This window comes from Lonchura striata, chromosome 6 (genome assembly GCF_046129695.1).
Source record: "Lonchura striata isolate bLonStr1 chromosome 6, bLonStr1.mat, whole genome shotgun sequence".
NCBI lineage: Eukaryota > Metazoa > Chordata > Aves > Passeriformes > Estrildidae > Lonchura > Lonchura striata.
Genome location: NC_134608.1, coordinates 32,793,836 through 32,809,718, shown reverse-complemented (window position 1 = coordinate 32,809,718; position 15,883 = coordinate 32,793,836). Strand labels below are relative to the sequence as shown.

Sequence of the window (15,883 nt, the reverse complement as noted above, 5' to 3'; positions counted from 1 at the left end):
CCCCAGCAAGGCTCACATTATCAGGAGAGAACTGCTTTTTCTGGAAGCTCTGCTCAGTCAGCACAAAAGCATCTGTGCCTCCCAGCAGAGAGCAATAAATGCCTTACCTGCCTTACCCTGTCTCTTCCAGGCAGTTTTTCCGGAATTGAAAGGTTTTGACAGCTGTGGATTTCACAGTCTTCTCTGGACCAGCCCTAGGAAATGGTATCTGCAGCTGAAACTGCACTGCCCATTCTTGTTCTTGCATATAATTAAAACTGCACCTTTGCTGGCAAACTTCTTTACAAGCTCTCTTAAATATTTGAATGCATGTAAGTGTTATGCTGTTATTTCGTTGCTCTACCTTCTGAGGAAAATCCTAAATCCATGGCTATTTTAATAAATAAGCAAGTATCATGTTCTGCCTTTGGTGTTGAAAGGACTTCAGTACACAACTCAAAGAACAAAACATCTATACAGAAATGAATCTGTGGATAGAGGGTTATCAAATTCCTCTATGACTTCAGGGAAGATATAGAGCATGCTGCCTTTTTAAAGGCTCTGCAGAATCTGGCTGTCAGGTACAGGTACTCAGATAAAACAAGACATTTTATGAAAATAGTGTATCCAGCAGGCTGATTGGGTATTTGAAAAATTTCCTACATTCCATTTTACTCTCTGGTGTCTCAGTTTATATATAAATCTAAAATTATAGTGTACTAAACCCTTGTTTTTCATATATTCAAACTGCCCTCTGAGAAAAATCACATCTCTAAATAGCACAGGATATTGAAATCCACTATTTTTTTATTTAATGATATCAAATACAAGTTTAGTAGACAAATAATGGAAAACAATAATGACTTGAGATAGAAAAAGCAATAGTGAGGACTGCTACTGTAGTTCTCTGTCCAAATGGTGCTCCAACATAAATGGACTTATGGTAATTATCAGAAGGAAAAGTCTTGCTTTTATGGCTGAGGAATTTCTTCCAACATATTCAATACCAGAAATTGTCTGGAACTTCCACTGTTTTGATTTGATACTCAGGATCCTGTTCTGATGTGGGACATTACCAGCATAAGAGTAATCTATATGGGTGAGGAGCATGATCCTTTGTTCTTTTCCAGTCTAACAGAGAAGTAAATAGTAGAGCAGATGGATGGACAGACAGACCCCTTGTTTGTTTTGCAATGCTTATTATCCTGGCAGCTGGGTTGTGGCTTAGCACAAGATTCATGTGGTACACCAAGAAAGGCAGCCTCAGACACCAGCACCTTTCATGATTTATACATTTCAGTCTTAACTAGCTAAGTTTATGAGCCCCTTTATAAAGGGGAAAGGAACAAGACAATTCTGCTTTAAGATAAAGCACAACATGGATCTGTCAGACATAGACTAAATACTTGTATAAAAGATCCTTTTCTTCCATCTTGGAATATCTCATAGTTTCTTAGTAAAGCCCCATTTGTCTGTATCCACCTGGTTTTGTCCCTTGGTTAGATGGTAAATTCAAGGAGGGGGGAATTATTCTGGATCTACTTGATTTGGTCTGCATGGTCTGCCAGGAACTGGTAGGTGCTATGGTGATTCAAATAATGAACATTGACTATCAAAGGAAAAACAACACTCCCAGGCAATGAGAGAAAGAAGTTGGTCATAAATGTAGTTTGTCATTTGGCACAGAGTTCGCATCACTCATGTAAGCGGTTTGATTGCCTCAATCCACTGCACTCTCTCTGCCTTGGAGCTGGCCTGGATGTAATAATGAATGTCATTTTTGGTAATGATTTTGAAAAGGTTGCCTTGCACATTGCCCTTCACTCCTGCAGAGAAAAAAAACCCGACAGATCAGGAGAGTGCACAGAGAAAATCTTTCTGGCAGATGTGAAGCTTCATAGGGAAGAATTTGAATTTTGTGAATGAGGGAATTAAATCTTTCTTTTTTATTATGGAGAAGACATCTAGAACTTTTGTGTCTGATTTCCCTCTTCAAAACCTCTGGAAGTGTTCAAGGCCAGGTTGGATAGGGCTTTGAGCAAACAGATTAAGTGGAAGTTGACCCTGTCTGTGGCAGGGGGATGGAAACTAAATGATATTTGGGGTCTCTTCTAACCCAAATATTTGTTGATTCTACAATTCTATGAAAATATAGTATAGACATTCTTGATGTAGATTGTATGAACTACTGTGCACTCTACCATATAGCTAAAATGTTCTCTGTTTAGATGGAGACTAATACTTGAGTTATACAGTGGAATAATGATCCCGTACTATTTTGCACAATAGATTAGGTTTTCTCCTGCCCATAGCTAGGTTCCTCTTAGCAAGGAGCTCTATTATTCATCATGTGCCCCTGCCCCCAGAAGAAAGCTTTTTCAGACCTTCTCTTTAGAAAGATGTTCTGTGTTTGATATCTACGCATTGTGCTTACTGTCATAAAATAAATTGCTTTAATAGCAGAAACACTTACCTATGAGGCTGAAGCTCTAGACAAATGCCTGAGCTAAGCCTATGCTCCAGCAGAACTGTTTTTTATTGCTGTCTTTATGTCTCCCTGCATTTGGGTTCTAGCAGGTCAGAAAGGAAAAGGTAATAGCATAAGTTGAGAGGACAAGGAAATGGATGGCATCAGAGGATGCCTCAAGACTTGGAGGTATACAACACCCCAAAAGAAAGTGTTTTCTCTTTGTCTGTTAACTCTGGAATATTAATCAGTCTTAGGACTGTCTCAGAGGTCATATGACCAAGAAAAGCCCATATAAAGAGAACTCCCAAGACATGTAGAAATAGCACTAAAAAAAACAGTCCCCTTTGGTGTGGACTGCCTGGCAGTACAGGGATTTGTAACATGCCTCTTCCCTTGCTTGCAAAGGGAAATGGAAAGTCAGCCCACTTGTGCATACAAGCAGGCATATCTACAAACTCGTACACAAAGACTGTATTGCTAAGGCATACACATAAATGTATGAAAGTTTAGGGACTTGTGCTCACCTGCTGGGACTCCGTTGTCCTCCAGAGCTGAGACAAGACAGCCACGAAGAGAGAATCCACCTACTGGCTTGTTATCTTCCTGCAAAGAAAAAGGAAACAGGGCATAGCTGGAAAATATCATCATTTCCCAGAGCACATGCGTTACTTTTATGAAGTTGGAGACATAATGCCAGTTTTTCCAGGCATGAGATATCTATGTCACAAAAGAAATAAATTAGAACATGTAGTTAAAGGCATGAATATATTTTTTCAGTCCCAGATGTTTCTCTGATGTAGCTGGGCATGGTGTAGATCAGTTAAAAGCACGAGGGTAGGCAATCACACTTCAAACGTATGTGTGGTTTTATCAATAACAACATACTGAATTATATATATTTCTGTAAGTATTTAGCTTGCTGCTTTTCACTGAGACTGTATGACAAAAATCTGGCTCTTTTCCCAAGGTGGCTGGCACTCTTGTTTCTTGTCTTCAGGTTCCGCAGTTTCAGCTTATAGCCTTACAAGGATAATTTGCAATGAAAAAAGAAACACGATGGAACAGGAAACAAAAAATGAACTGTCTCCATAAGCTCTAAGTATGTTGTTCCTATTCTCTTTAAAAGTCACATCAAGCATTTCTATATATGTTCTTTTTGCAATCCTGTTTGGCTTTGTGGTACCCTAAGTATCTGAGCTGCTCACATTGATTATTATGTTCATGAACATAAATTCTACTTTTGATGAGAAAGTTTAAAACTGAGTAGTAGAAATTCCTATAAATACTTTGGCATTAAGAAGACCCTATTCAATACTGGGAAAAGGATGTTAAAAATCCCAGTAACAGTATGATCCTCAAATGGTGGGATTTCAGCCCAGAAAGGTCACAACCTGGGAAAAAAACCCTGCAGGACCCAGACTGCGAGAGTACAGCAAGGGACCAATCCCAAGAAGACTGCTACTGCCTGGCTAAGGAAAAGGAATTTCACTGGGAAAAAGGACAGAAGAGGCAGGGATACAAAATCCTACAAAGACAACTAAGGTCAGAAAGGTCTAATTCCTAAAAAAGGATAGAGAGGCCCAGAGTGACAGGAACATTTACAGCATAACTGTATCTTCACTATAATGTTTATGTTTCTAAAAGGATTTCTGGGGATGGTTATTGTACATGCAGGCAAACCCAATGGGAAGAAATTACAATGTCTGACTCAATTCAGAAGGCTGAATTATTTCTTTACTATAACTATGCTAAAATACATTAATATGCTATATAAAAGGAGAATACTAAAACTACATACTACTTTCTCTGACTCAAACCCTCCCACAACTTGTGACCCTCTCGCTGTAGTCCAGACACAGGTGGATCTGATTTGCCATCAGGCTCAAACAATCCTTACCAGAATCCAATCAAGCAATCACTCCAGGTAAACAATTCTCCAAACACATTCCACATAGGAAAAAGAAGGAGCAGAAATAGAAATTGTTTTCTCTTTCTCTCTGTGTACCTCTATGAATAATCCCGAGAGGGAGAGAATTGTTCTTGCCACAGATGGTAACTTTCAACTCACGTACCTTGGTGGGATCATAGTAGTGCAAAAAAGCAGGATCAGCTCTCAAAACAAATTTTCTCACCTTCCAGTTTTTCCTCTTGTGACCCTGAAAAATGGAAGAATTAAAATTGCTACCTCCTGAAATGACCATTTACCAACAGGCTGTAGGGGAGACATAAATAAGTACCAAAAAAAGAGGTTCTGGACCCAACAGAGAAAAGTAATTCCTAACATCTTGTTAATTCCCATGATCTTCTTCTTATCTTTCTTCTTCCATACATTGACAATTCCTTCATCTCTTCCTTCCCTGTGCAGAGAACTAAGAAAGCATAGTGACAGGAAAAATGGTTATATCCCTCATTCCTGCTTTTCATTTCAGATTAAATGTGAGTTTCACATTTAATCTGAAACTCACATTTCAGATTAAATGTGAGTTTCAGATTAAAACCCCATGCTGTGTGTGCTCCAAAGGGCTTCTGTCAGGTCCTATGGCAGCTCTTTACCCTTTCACTGCAGCCCTCTCACTGCTGCCAGGCCTATGCCAGGCTCTGGGAGCATTCCTCTCCTGGAGGTTTGGTGCTGGGCTCAGGGCCAGCCCGGGGCTGGGGCTCTGGGGCTGTCTCTGGCTGCCACTGCCCATTGGCAGAAGCTCCTGGGCAGCTCTCGTGTCCTGTGCTGACACTGCCAGCCTGTGGAGATCCTGCAATGCCATGCCAACCCTCATGGCACTCTGGCAGCTGGAAGAGGGAGGGTTGGGAAGCATCTGGTGATCCAGTTTGCACAACACTAAGGTTGGGACTCTTACACTTCAGAGTAAGGGTGTGGCCATGCACTGCAGGTAGGATTCCATTTGCAGGTGGCTATGTTAGGCTTTGAAAGAGTGATTGACCCTTATCTTGTTCATAGCAAGCTTTGGAAACTACATCTTGCAGACCAAGGATCAGATCTTGGAAACAGTTATTGCCAACAGGTACTTGTGCCCAAAAAAAATAAGTTTCACTACCACCAAAGCACCCATGAGTACACAATGACTGCTCACAGGTAAATGTCCACTTCATACAAAGGTCAAGATACTCAGCTTTGAAATTTATCTGTGGCCAGCAACACATCCTCACTGTTCACACTACCTGGATAGGATAGGTTAAACCAAAGGAAGGTGGCTCTGTATGAAAATAGATGTAACACCTCTGGTAGGATTTGGAGTTTGTGTGGTACTTCTGCTTTTGATGCTGTTTTGTACCTTTCAGTATATTCTCAATATGTACAGAATATCCAATTAATCCTGTCTGAGCAAATTCCATAGTTCACTTCTTTAAAACTGGATACTTTTAACTGCAATGCCTCATATACTCTCAGGCAAGTTAGTTCTGCTAGGCACATCTGTCCAGCCATCACTGTATAAGTCACATTTACTCTCTAAGAAACCCTAAGAGCTGTACTTTTACTTGTCTCCCAGGGCAGGTTCCAAGACTATGCTTACCTGTTTCACTAAGAATCCTTGCTTCACAATTGTGCCACTTAATTCAGAGATGTTAAAATTAACCTCTTCCTTGGAACTAGTATTTTTCTTACTGCTCTCAGCCTGCAAATAGGGAAAAGACATTTTTAATCTAAACAGACATTTAAGTACAAAATTCTGCTTTTTCCCCCCATTTTATTTTCCTTAGCTGTTTTTAGCTTATATTTCCTGAGTAAATTCTACTCCACAGCTCTGCTGCTCAGCCTTGTAGGACCAAGACTCACAGGCAACAAATTACAGCTGGAAATCTGTACATGCTGGGTATAAGTGCTATGGCCTTGAGCTGTAGCACAACTACAGCACTGCCTCCAATACGTGCAGACACAGCACTGCACTCCAGGACACACCTCTTTTCATGCCTAATTATGTAATTTGTAGATCCCTCCATATCCATGTAGCTATTTGGCTCCAGCAAAAGTGCCAGTGTTAGTACTACTAAAAGACTAGAGTTGCTCTTCTGCATTTACTTTCTCAGGCTGCACATTTGCTTTGGTTGCATGCTGTGCACCTGTACCCCAAACCAAGTGTGTGAAGAGGGCCAGAGGAGGTGCCTGTGTGGGCAGCTGCATCACTCACAAACATGTAGAGTGCGGTGGAGTCGTCGAGAAACTTCTCCGAGAGGTCACTGGAGCGCGTGGCCTCGGTGCTGCGGACTCCCACGGGCCTGATGAAGTTCTCATCCATCAGCATGGATGCCAAGGTGATGGCCTCGAATCGCGACACAGCAAAGCCGTTGGAGATGAGCCAGTCCACCAGGGCGGAACCTGCAGGAAGAAAGGCAGCTCTCATACCAAGACAGTGTGCTCTTCTGAGGGAAGGCAGACGGTCTCCTGCCACGCAGGTTTTCACTTGCAGAAACATTTTGGCACCATCCCAAAGATTGTCAGAGAAGTGCAAAGTTGACCAGAAGTCTGAGGTCCTAAGTGTGCTTCCATACATACAGAGAGTAAGAAAGAAAGGTGTTGGAGAGCTTGGCTGCAATGCCAGGTTCCACTGGGCCAGAGCTTATCTCACTATTAAGGCAGTACAGTAGCTCCCTTGTCCCTACAATGTGGCATATCAGATGTGAGGTGGCTCTTTGCCTGCCAGATGTACCTGTGAAGGTCTCTTTATATCTGTTGCCTTGATCCAAATTGCGGGTCAGCTTAATTCCAGTGCTGCTGTCATACATTCTCTCCACTATATTGCTGCAAATGAGAACACAGCACAACATCAGCAGATGAGAGACACTAGCAGAAACAGCTGTATACTTTTGTCAGTGCCAGGGATGATTACCCACATAAGGATGGGAAGTATTCTAGGTACTCCCCCAGAAACACTGTCCTAACTACATTCCAGGAAAACTATTTTCCCAATAGCAGCACTAAACAAGATGCCTCACAAAGTATCTTTCAATTCAGAGCACTGCAAACTGATTTACAGTCAGCCCAATTTACCTGTTAACACAAATCAAATTTATGTAATTCTTTTGTTTCTTACTCAGTCTCCATTTCCTCTTATATAAGATGATGCACCCTAAAAATCTTAGTCCGGATTCTAGATATCAGCTTTGAAAACTCAGCAACAGGGCACAAAGCCACTACCCAGTGCTTCTCTGATGTTACATCTTTATAGGTAAGACATCTCCCCTGTGAGAACATTTGCACCTGACTAGGGGAGGTATTCAAGCCAGCAGTGAGGTGCCTGTGCAGAACCTACATACTCCCAAAAGATGATGGTCAGGAAAAAGTGCATTCCCCGGCTAAAGTATGTGCAAACCTAGGACAGGGCAGCCAGTTCAGAGGTTCCTGGCCACAGAGGAGCAAATCTGTGCAGAAAGGAGCTTCCCTTGACCCTCCCCATCCATCAACCGCCTGCTTATCCAGGCACTTTGCAAACTACAGCAACAACAGAAGAACAGATCATATACACTTACTGGAGGCTGATATTTTCTAGCAGTTTGAAAGAATTCTTCATTCTGTGAAGTTCTTGTACCTGTACTGGATGACCAGCATGAATAGCTCCAGTGATGTCCAAAGCCCAAGAGTCACGTTCCTCCCTGGAGCAACATTCAAGGAAATAGTCTGTATTGGTTTTTGTCTTTAGTTTGATGAGTAGCTGTGGAGAAAGGACAAAGCAATAACATCATTTAGTTATTTCGCTCATCTTGCATTTTGCTTTTTTTAGCAGTGGCCCAAGTGATACAAATAAGTCTGAAAGTGCATCCCACCCAAGCAGTTCAGAGCAATTCTTGTTCAGAAGGATGGTGGGCACAAATCTGGGTTGATTTTGGTGAGGATTTTTTGTTTGTTTTTGTTTGTTTGTTGTTTGTAGGGGTTTTTTTGTTTTGTTTTGGGTTTTTTTGTGTGTGTGTGGGGAGGGAGTGGTTGGCTCTTCTATCCTCCTCAAATCCCTGGGGTTTCAGTTATAAACGTGGTTTACATGCATGGAGAGCTCCTGGTACTTAGAAGAGAGCAGACCACACAGATACTCCCCACAGAAGAAATCTGCATTGCTGCTACCCATAGGAGAGCAGAAAAACACAGGAAGAACATTTTCTTCCAGAGTCCTCTTGCTGAAAACTTTCTACAGCAGCAATATCCCATTGGTGAAGGAAAAATGATTCTGGTCTGGCTGTCTGGGAGCACCCCATGGATATCCAGGCTTTAAGACAACTACCACAGGTGATATTTCCCTTTTCCCCCACCCTCCTCAGGTTCTATTGGGTTGTTCATGTCCTCTCTCCACACACTGTTGGGCTGATGCACTTATATTTTTTTCTCTTCACTGTGTGGTACAGGAGTAGTGGTTGGGATTGTATTTTTTGTTAATAGCTGACATACATTTGGGCACAGGGAAGAGACACAAGGAGGGATTCAGTGTTTGTCCTGGTTATACTGCTAGAGGCAGCTTGCTTTTGGCTGGGCCTAATTCTGGAAGCACCCTAGTGGTATGGATGCAGTAATCAAAGAAGCCAGGAGGAGAGGAAAAGATAGGAAGAAGTTAGAAAATGAGTGACAGAGAAGAGATACATTTTTGCAGTCATACCGGTCTGTTCTCATATTCCAGGCATGGACAAGTAATAGTGCAGCCATCCAAAAGGATCCTGCCCTTTGGAGAAGGCTCCTTCTTTCCTCCTTCAATTTTGTAATACAGCAGCTTATCCTGAAGCAGGACAAACCATCTCACTTTCCAGTTACGAACGACATGTCCCTGAAGGGGAAGAAATCCACACAGCTGATTGTAACACAAGCATTGAGAAATGACCATATTTTCTTATTGGCTTCTTGTATGAAAAGAAGCACAAGTCATCGTGAGTCCTGTTCTCCCTGAAATACACATTTTAAGTAACAAAATAGCAAAGCTCCATTACTATAAAATCACAGAGAAATATAAAAGTGCTGTGCTCTTTCTTCAGCCTGGAGAACTTTGCTGGCACAAACTGTTTCTTGTAAAAGCTCACATGAACTATCCCAAAGTGCTGATGTAGGTGCACACCTGTCCACTGACAGCAGAAACAGGGCTAAATCCAAAATGTGTGAGGGCTCTTGGCAGCCATCTCCTCCTCTCTGGTGACCCTGGGTGGTGTCTCTTTCATTTTGATGTGCCTCTAGGTGCCAAGTGGTTTTGCAAGCAGTTTGCTGGGTGAATTGTCTTTTCCTTACGTCCCTCACTTACTGTTAATGAGAAGTTCATTTCAATCCCACCTGCCTCTAATCTGCTGGGCTAAAACATTCCCTGTGCTACTGTTTCCTGTAAAGGAAATATGCTTTTTGATGACAAAAGACCGAATGAAGGCTGCTGTTGAATGCCTCATGGTTTATATAATACACACAAATCCTCCTAATTTTCCTCTGTAAACAGCCCCCAGCTCTCTTCAGTCTGGTTAAAGGACAGCAAAGCCAGTGAGGGCTGGCACTGGCAGGCTTAGTCCTGTCTGATGGTGTCTGGTCCAGCTTTGCTGTGCAAGAAGCTGACTAGTGTTTCTACGGGGGATGGAGCGTTACAGCCAGCAGGCAAAGCAGGGGGTAAAAGGAAGCTCTGACACCTGGGAGAGAGTGGGCATGGCTTGGAGAAAGAAACATGTAAGGTCCAGTTGTGGCACGAATCAAAGCTCATTAGTTCTCCATAAATAAAGGGGAAACCCAGCAATCTCCAAGTAAAGGTGGAGTAATGAATCTTTTAAATCCAGAGCACTGTAGATCCACTTTTTTCTAGTCCATACTAAATACAATTTATTTATCTCATGTTTGTTCTTTCCTTCCCTTTGTGTTCCTCATGTTTTTTTCCCTTGTTCTAAAGTTACTTGGCCATTTTTCCTGTATGTTCTTTACTATGGCTTTATTCTTTCCTTCTAGAAAATGTTCTCTTTTCTCAGGAGATTGCCTTACCTTTTTTTATCTTTACCTAATTTCACACATTCATTTTGTATATATAATGCATTACAGTACATAATTTTTCCATTATTCTTCCATAATTCTCCCATCCCATCCCATCCCATCCCATCCCATCCCATCCCATCCCATCCCATCCCATCCCATCCCATCCCATCCCATCCCATCCCATCCCATCCCATCCCATCCTTCTCTTTTTTTTCTCTGTGGATCCCTGGTTCCCTTGACCCTCAGTTTCCTCTAGTCATCCTCTTTGTGCTCTCCTTCCTGCCAAGCTGTGTATTTGGGTGATGTTGTACAGACTGGCGGTCACAGCTTTGTGTGCTGCCAATAACCTATTCCTCTCACACACTTGGTGCCCATTTGAATTCAGTAGTCACTTAAGAGCCAAAAAGTAGAGCTGTAGCCCAGAGAAGAGACTGGGAGTGGGGACTGCTCTGCCCTTGCTGCAGAAAGGAAGGAGAATAGCCCCTTTTCCACACAAAACTCCATATGGCCAGTGTCTGGCCCGCCAATTGGCTGGGAGCCCTGCCAGGAAAACTCCTGACCAGGATTACCTTCATGTTAGCACCAGAAACACTGCCACGTACTGCACAAAAGCATTTCCCTAGGCGTGGCAAAGCTTTGAACAAACCTCTGAATCACATTTTTTTCTATGAAATCAAGGGCCATATTAATCATTGAGACAGGTTCTTGGTACTAAAAGCAGTTTATGCCCCTTGCTAAATTGCCTCCTTGTGTTCCAGCAATGATTGATTTGGTCCTATAGGGAGAAGTATTGGGAAGGTTGAAATCTTTTCACCACATTTTGGCTAGAATTTTCTAATAGCACTGCTTGAAGAGATTGGAAAAAATAAGTTATTTCAAAAGCATTTTTAAGTTTGCATTGCTTTGATCCCCTTCAAAAAGAATAATCTTTTTTCCATTCTCTCATGTGAAATGGGAAACTCTGCGCAGACATGTCACAGAAGAAGGCACAAGCTATCTTACCGACCCCAAACTCCTCCTGTCTCTCCATGCTCCCGTGGTGGCCCCCCTGCCGCCGTGGGTTGCTCCCTGCAGAGGTGCGTGCGGGGTGCAGGCGGATTGGCTTTCTAACACCCGAGTAATCCCGATGGCTAATTCATCTTCCTCTGCAGGAATGCCAGCCCAGGGAAGCTTGCGGGTGGGTAGCGGGCAGCTGCAGCTGGTGCAGCTCCCCGGGGAGCACCTGCACCTGGAGCAGCTCCTTTCGCAGGAGCAGGAGGAGCCCCGCGGGCTCCCTGGCCGGCAGCTCGGCTCGCTGCCCTGCTCGGGAGCCGCTCCAGGGGAAGCACAGCACTCACCCGTTTGACGAGGAAGCCCTCCTTCAGCACTCCAGCTTCTTCCTCCATCGTGGCCGGCAGGGAATAGAGCAGAGGACCGCCGAGAATTGCCTGAGCCCTGGCAGCCTGTCCCTCTGCACATGATTTGTTCAAGAAAGCTGATTTTTCCTTGCTCCCCTCCTCCGACGTGACGCATTCTGCCTCCCCTGTTTTTTTTTACCTCCCTCCCTACCTGTGAGACATTAGTTAAACAGCGAGCTGGCTCTGATGTATTACCTGCCCTCGGGGAAGTAAAACAAAGGGATGTCTAAAAAGGATCTTGAAAGAATTTCACAGAATTTAGTAAAGCAAAAAACCACTACCAAGCGAGCTGGCCAATAAAAGCAGCTAGAAAATGACAAATCAGTTATTACATGGGAGAGGGAAGCAGAATCTTAAAACCACATTGCTCAAAACTTCAGACTAAACAACTACCACTTAAAATTTCTCATCTAACAAACCCATCTCTCAGGAATTCTACAGATCAGCATAAATTGTGAGTGTAACATATAGGATATTATGATTACAAGACTTCTACAAATCTTACAGTAACTTTTCACTAATCTTTTTTTTCCCCCAAAGAAGCTCCAAAGCACCTAAGAATCCACTCTACTTTCAGTGACCATTTGGTATATAAACCAAGATTCTCAACCTAATATCCTAAATCTCTACATAAGTAGGCTTTTAGTAAAGCAGCCTGATCCTTGAACACTGCAGTGACCTCTTGTACCTCCTGAATGCCTTGAAACAGAGTGCCTTTTGTGTCTGAATACAATCTTAGATGTTTATTTTATTTTTGTAGACTTTAACCACCACGACAAATCTGTTTAATATGAAGTAATATTTCAGAGAGTGTTGCTGTTCAGAAATAACAGCCTTTGCTGTACTGTCAGCATTCCACAACTCTCACTAAAATGAAGGTGATATATATGGGCAGAGCTATGAGCTGTGATAAGAAATACAAGGTAGAGTAGAGCAAATAAACAAAAGCACTCGTTGCTATGTGGAGTCCAGAGGTCAGTAAGACAAAGTGACTCCAATATCAAGGGGCACACTTTCATGCACCAAGGAAAAGGAACAAACAATTTCTTTATACATTTTTATATCTTTTGGCTAGGGATAGCAAGACACTGAAGAATTGAAACCAATATTGTGCTGGAGATAAGCCAAAGAAGAGTCCTGCAGAGGCCATGAGACTACAGTGGGTGACTAAACACTGCTGGAAGTTAGAAAAGTTGATTCTGTATAAAGAGAAAACATGCTGGCTGAGATTTCAAAAGCAGAAGTTACCTATGTAGTTCCTACTGTACACCTTTTGCCTCTTGGGAAAAGGCAGGCAGCTACCAGGCAACAGGCTCAGTAAGTCATAGCCCAGTATGTTTGTTCCTCAGTCCACCTAAAGTAAGTACAGCAACAGAACACTTGGAAAAGTACTTTTTGCTGCTGGTATGTAATATTTTCAGAGTTATCAATGGAAATTTTTGTAATTTAAAAAAAATATAATTATGGCATTAAATAAAGCAGAAATTAACCAAATTTTTTTGTTAATTGAAAAAATAACCATTGAATAACAAGAATTTCACAATTTGAAAAGATTGCCATCTCTATATATATATACACACACATATATATTTGTAGGTAAAAGCTGTATTCAGAAGCAGAATCTTTGAAAAAAAAAAACCCTGATAAAGCCAGCAGGAAAAAAAATCAGCTCACCATGTTTGGTACATCAGAATTACACTGGAGGGAAAAAAAAAAAAAAGAAAACTCGAGTCCAGGTTCACAAGAGAGATTACTGCTGCATGTATTTCACGGACATGCACTCTTTATATAACCAGCTTCAGGAATACAGTGTTCCACCGTTTGGTATTTGAGGTTTGACTTCACATTGTTCAGCTTGTTACTGCAGGCAATTTATTCAAGGTGCTATTTCATGCTAGGGAGGACAGGTAGAAGCTTGCAGGGGGCTCTTGCTCAGACAGTGATCTCAGAATTGCTCCATAAGCAGTCCTCACTGAAGATCTGACAAGCTCCTTTTCTCCAGCATGCAGACCACCCACAACCCTGCAGACAGATCTTGGCAAAATTACCTTAAGCAACAAAGAATTCTTTTGTCAAACTGCCGGTGAAAGGCGAAGCAAACCTTGCTTCAGCTGGTCATTAAATAACAGGTTTTGTATCAACTACTTCTTATATAGAGCCTTCACTTCCTTCAGTACTTTGACTCATAGTATTTCTTCAATACTTTGGATATTTATGACAGACACACCCCTTTCTCCCTGTCTCATTCTGTAGTTAATCAAATTTGAAAAACAGCCCCTGTATTGCTCCCTGAGGCTGAGTAAACACGGATCTTTCAGGGTCAGGTAGTATAAAATGAGTCAGTAGATCTGAGCTGTCCTATTCATGCATGGGCTGGGAATGCAAGTTCTGGCATTGAACTCTTCCGGTGGAAAAGGACATGCTTTGATCTGTATAAACCTAGGGAGCCTGACACCAAATCTTCTGTGGGCCTTAAAACTCTCTGAAGAGAAGAGTACCCATTTCCTCCGATCCATTTGAGAGTGCTTTCCACAACAGTGTAGTATTATAACAAAAAACAGAACAGTTGAGTACTTGACATTTTCTTGCCTTCAAAGTGACTCCCAAATTCTTTATATGCTGTAGAATTTGGAATGGGATGGACAGAAAGAGCTGCCTTCAAGACCACAGGATGCTACTCAGGGATACAGGGGAGGGAGGAGCAGCCTCCACAGCTCTGAGTGCAGTCTGTGCTGTTGCAGCTGGCAGACCCTGCTGGTACCTCCCACTCAGTCCTTCAAGAAGTCTCACACAGCTCATTCAGGGAACCTGCCCAAAGGAAAACCCCATCCCATGCTCTGCCATGGTCAGCGTGTATCATGATGTCATACACAGCACTGGGGCATTACAGACACCAGGGTTTTCAAAGCAGCTTCTTAGGACTTTGCCATCCAGGGCAGCACTCCCAAATTAGTACCTATAGTGGATTAGGGATGAATAAAGCATGATGATAATTTCTAGATAGAAGTGAAAGACAACAAGCATTCAATAGTATTGACATAACAGCAATTTAAAAATTAACTGCAGAAAGGTGGAAGTATTTGGAAACAGTTGTTTCACTGTCTACACTCAAAAATCAAAGTGCAGATTCTGCTATGAAGAACACATCAGCTCCACTGCATCTAAAGAAAAAACAAGTAGGCCAAAATTAGAGACAAAACAGCAAGGATTTTCACTGTATTAAAAACCAGACAAACCACAACAGCAGGGCACCCCTCTTTTAGAAAACAGTTTTCCCTCATTAGAAAAAGGATACTGGTCTGTGTGCTATCACACTCTGTGCCTGACCTGAGCCAGTATACCCTTGTTTGGATTTGGATTTTTTTAAGTAAAACTGTTTCCAAGCTGTCAATCTTAGAAAATCAGTTTGGGGTAGAAAAGTCAAACTGAGATCCTTACAGTGAACACATCAGGTATTCCTGCCCCCTTCCCTTTCACTGACTATGTTAAGTGTAAGTGGAGATGTTGGCCTTGTTATTAGTTGTGCAAACAGCACAGTAGCTAATGAACAGCAGGAATGTGCTGCCCAGATTTAGAAACTCTGTTAACAGAGACATTCACAAAACCCCCTTACTTCATAAGCAAAGGCAGTTTTACAAATGGAAAAGAGCCAGGCTGAGACACAAGGCATCAGCTCAGCACTCCTAAAGTTAAGTAGTGGAGTACAGCAAGTCCCCAATACTCCCTCACTAACAGACCTCCAAAACATGCATCTTATACCTCCTCCTTCCCATTTCTACAATGCATGAGAAGGATACATCACATTGTCTTGTGTGCTTTATTTGTTCTTGCTTGAAATAGGCTTAAGAGAACAAACACAGGGAGAGCCTGGGTTTTTTTCTGCAGGATGACAAATGATTGGAATATATTTATCTGAACCTGCTTTGCTATCATCCTCACCATCTTCCTAATTTTTTTCAGGCACCCAGAACCGACTCAGACTTTTACCCACCAGCACATTCCACCTCTGATTAGAAATGTTCTGGTAGCTACTGCAGAAATTTAACAAACTTCTAAGTTACTGACAGAAACAATGCTCACCGATTAACATACCAAAACAGCTCTCAC

At 42.3% G+C, this 15,883-nt stretch overlaps 1 protein-coding gene across 1 annotated transcript; it reads right to left on the bottom strand.

Annotated features, from left to right (window-relative positions):
• Positions 1–1,460: 1,460 nt before the first annotated feature.
• Positions 1,461–11,962, bottom strand: PLEK2 (pleckstrin 2). Its single transcript, XM_021537032.2, has 9 exons — positions 11,717–11,962; positions 9,046–9,210; positions 7,934–8,115; positions 7,114–7,205; positions 6,595–6,782; positions 5,980–6,081; positions 4,522–4,605; positions 2,974–3,052; positions 1,461–1,805 (listed from the first exon to the last, which is right to left on the bottom strand). The coding sequence occupies exons 1-9, from the start codon at positions 11,762–11,764 to the stop codon at positions 1,678–1,680; spliced, it is 1,068 nt and encodes a 355-aa protein (XP_021392707.1). The 5' UTR covers positions 11,765–11,962; the 3' UTR covers positions 1,461–1,677.
• Between the last annotated feature and the right edge of the window lie 3,921 nt (positions 11,963–15,883).

Bases quoted from the DNA above. Each gene is read 5' to 3' on its own strand.
- PLEK2 (XM_021537032.2), bottom strand. From the start codon at position 11,764: ATGGAGGAAGAAGCTGGAGTGCTGAAGGAGGGCTTCCTCGTCAAACGG. The intron at 8,116-9,045 runs GTATGACTGCAA...CTTTCTCCACAG, and splicing joins TGGAATATGAGAACAGACCG to CTACTCATCAAACTAAAGAC. The intron at 3,053-4,521 runs GTACGTGAGTTG...TTTTCTTTGCAG, and splicing joins ACTACTATGATCCCACCAAG to GAAGATAACAAGCCAGTAGG.